Here is a 2,046-nt window from a genome sequence, read left to right as displayed (position 1 = left end):
CTACACATGCTGTACAAGCTGCAGGTCTGTACATTGATGTGTAAAATTTCTAATCTGATATTTATCAGGTCAGCAAACATCCACGCTGTCAATCAAATTTCCCCGGGAAGTGTGGGAATCACTGATCCAGCTATAGTTATGCTGGATCACATTCCACCTATGTGTGTGAGCATGAGTGTCTTGAGTGTTTGTGTGGATGTGAATGTGTGTGTGCAGCATCAGGCAGAGAGACTGACAGACAGAGAGGCAGAGCTGCAGTTCATCAGTCTGGTCTCAAGACTTCTGTAACGTCTTGGTCTCGGCCGTTAGTGGATGTTGACTCTTTCACTTTTTCACGATTAGTCAAAAATCCTACGCCTTAACCACTTAAACCCTCGCCAAAAATCAGGAAAAAACACCTAAATCAGGAATAGCTCCTTTCATAGATAAGAAGCTAGGGAATATGAATGCATTGTCAGTAAACCTAGAACTATTACCATTCCAGAGTAAATGGAGATGGAACAAAGGAAAAAATATAATCTAAATTTAGTATATAATCTAAATTTCAAAGCCAATATCACCCTTATAACCAAGATCCCGTAGATAATGATGCAACTGAATCTGTTCTCCTTCTCCTTGACTACAACTGTAACTGTAAATTTGATGAAAATACAATAAAGTACAAGTAGCTGGTTAGTTGGCTGTTATATAAGGGTATAGCACAGAGCTTGTGCAGACAAATTTACATCTCTTTTGATCTTTAAGAAACTCCTTAATCTTTATTTTTAGATTTGGAAAGACATGTACACTGTTTGTTGCTTATTTTCTTCCTCGTCTTGAGTGGGACTCTATTTGTTCCGGTCTTGATCTTGACTCAGACTCGACCGCAGCCCATCTTGGAATTGACTGGGACTCACTAAGCCGGTGTTGACTGCAGCCCCAGTCAGAGGTTATGAAACAAGCGCTTGTACAATAACAAATTGGCGCTTCCCCTCCCAGTATTGACAGTTTGTTTTTGTGTGTATATGTTCCAGGTGCTGGTGGCCGCCCTATGGGAGACTGAGGAGCCTTTTCAGCTGCGGTAGATTACAGCATGAGGACTGATCCGACACTCTGACCAAAGACCGCTGGACACAGACCAACGGGGGAGAAGACAGAAGGTTGTGGTATTCTGGCCATGGATAGAGGGAAAGCATGCCTATTGCTGGTGCTATGGGCCATGGCCCACCTCAGCTCTCCGGGGGACGGGCTCAGGGCCCTGAGGAGGACTACAGGGGGGCGACGGGGGTCCGCGGGGCTGACCGGACAGGACGCCAACGGAGTGCCGCTCAGGCGCTCCAAACGAGGCTGGATGTGGAACCAGTTCTTTTTGTTGGAGGAATACACTGGGGCAGACGGGGGGCAGTATGTTGGAAAGGTAACGTGTGAAAGTTGATTTTAAAGTAATACTCTGCAATGTAAATAAATGTCTGTTTTGCTATTCTCTATATCAGTGATTCTCAACCTTTTTCATATCAAGGACCCCTAATTTAGTCCACATTAGGGCCACAGACCCACATTTGATGAGATTTTGTCTCTCTGACCCAAATCTGAGAATATTTTTATTGTTAGATATGATTTTGTCCAGAATCCCATGACTATCTGTATTGGGGGATAACAGTGAAACTAACAAAATAGTCTCCATTTCTTCTACATTCTTGAATTGTGTTAACTTGTTGTAAATCAAATTCATCAATTTGCTGGGGACCCCCTGGAACCCCCTCAAGGACCCCCGGTGGTCCCCTGGACCCCGTGTTGAGAACCACTGCTCTATATCACCGTTTTATATAACACAATAGGGATTAAACCTATAGCCGGTTAATGAAAGCTTTTAAATTTGCTGTTCTAAACACCCGGTGTCTGGTGGGCATTTCCCTCTGGCACACAGGAACTGATGCGCAGGTTGTTTGGAATCAACAGAAGAAGAAGAAGTGGGTAGTGAGCACGAGCAGCGATAGCCAACATGGCTGAACAGACAGAGAAAAGAACGCCACCTACAGAAACTCAAACTTTATTTTAACAGAAAAT

At 44.0% G+C, this 2,046-nt stretch overlaps 1 protein-coding gene across 1 annotated transcript in view; it reads left to right on the top strand.

Annotated features, from left to right (window-relative positions):
* The first annotated feature begins 1,156 nt into the window (after positions 1-1,156).
* Positions 1,157-2,046, top strand: part of LOC139908102 (cadherin-6-like) — a 31,084-nt gene continuing 30,194 nt past the window's right edge. The window contains exon 1 of the mRNA XM_078291271.1: positions 1,157-1,396. Within this exon, the coding sequence (XP_078147397.1) occupies positions 1,157-1,396 (240 nt within the window). The remainder of the gene's footprint in view (positions 1,397-2,046) is intronic.

The sequence above is a fragment of the Centroberyx gerrardi genome, chromosome 22, assembly GCF_048128805.1.
Source record: "Centroberyx gerrardi isolate f3 chromosome 22, fCenGer3.hap1.cur.20231027, whole genome shotgun sequence".
Taxonomy (NCBI): Eukaryota; Metazoa; Chordata; class Actinopteri; order Beryciformes; family Berycidae; genus Centroberyx; species Centroberyx gerrardi.
The sequence above is the reverse complement of the archived record's forward strand: the minus strand, read 5'-3'. Positions and strand labels throughout refer to the sequence as shown.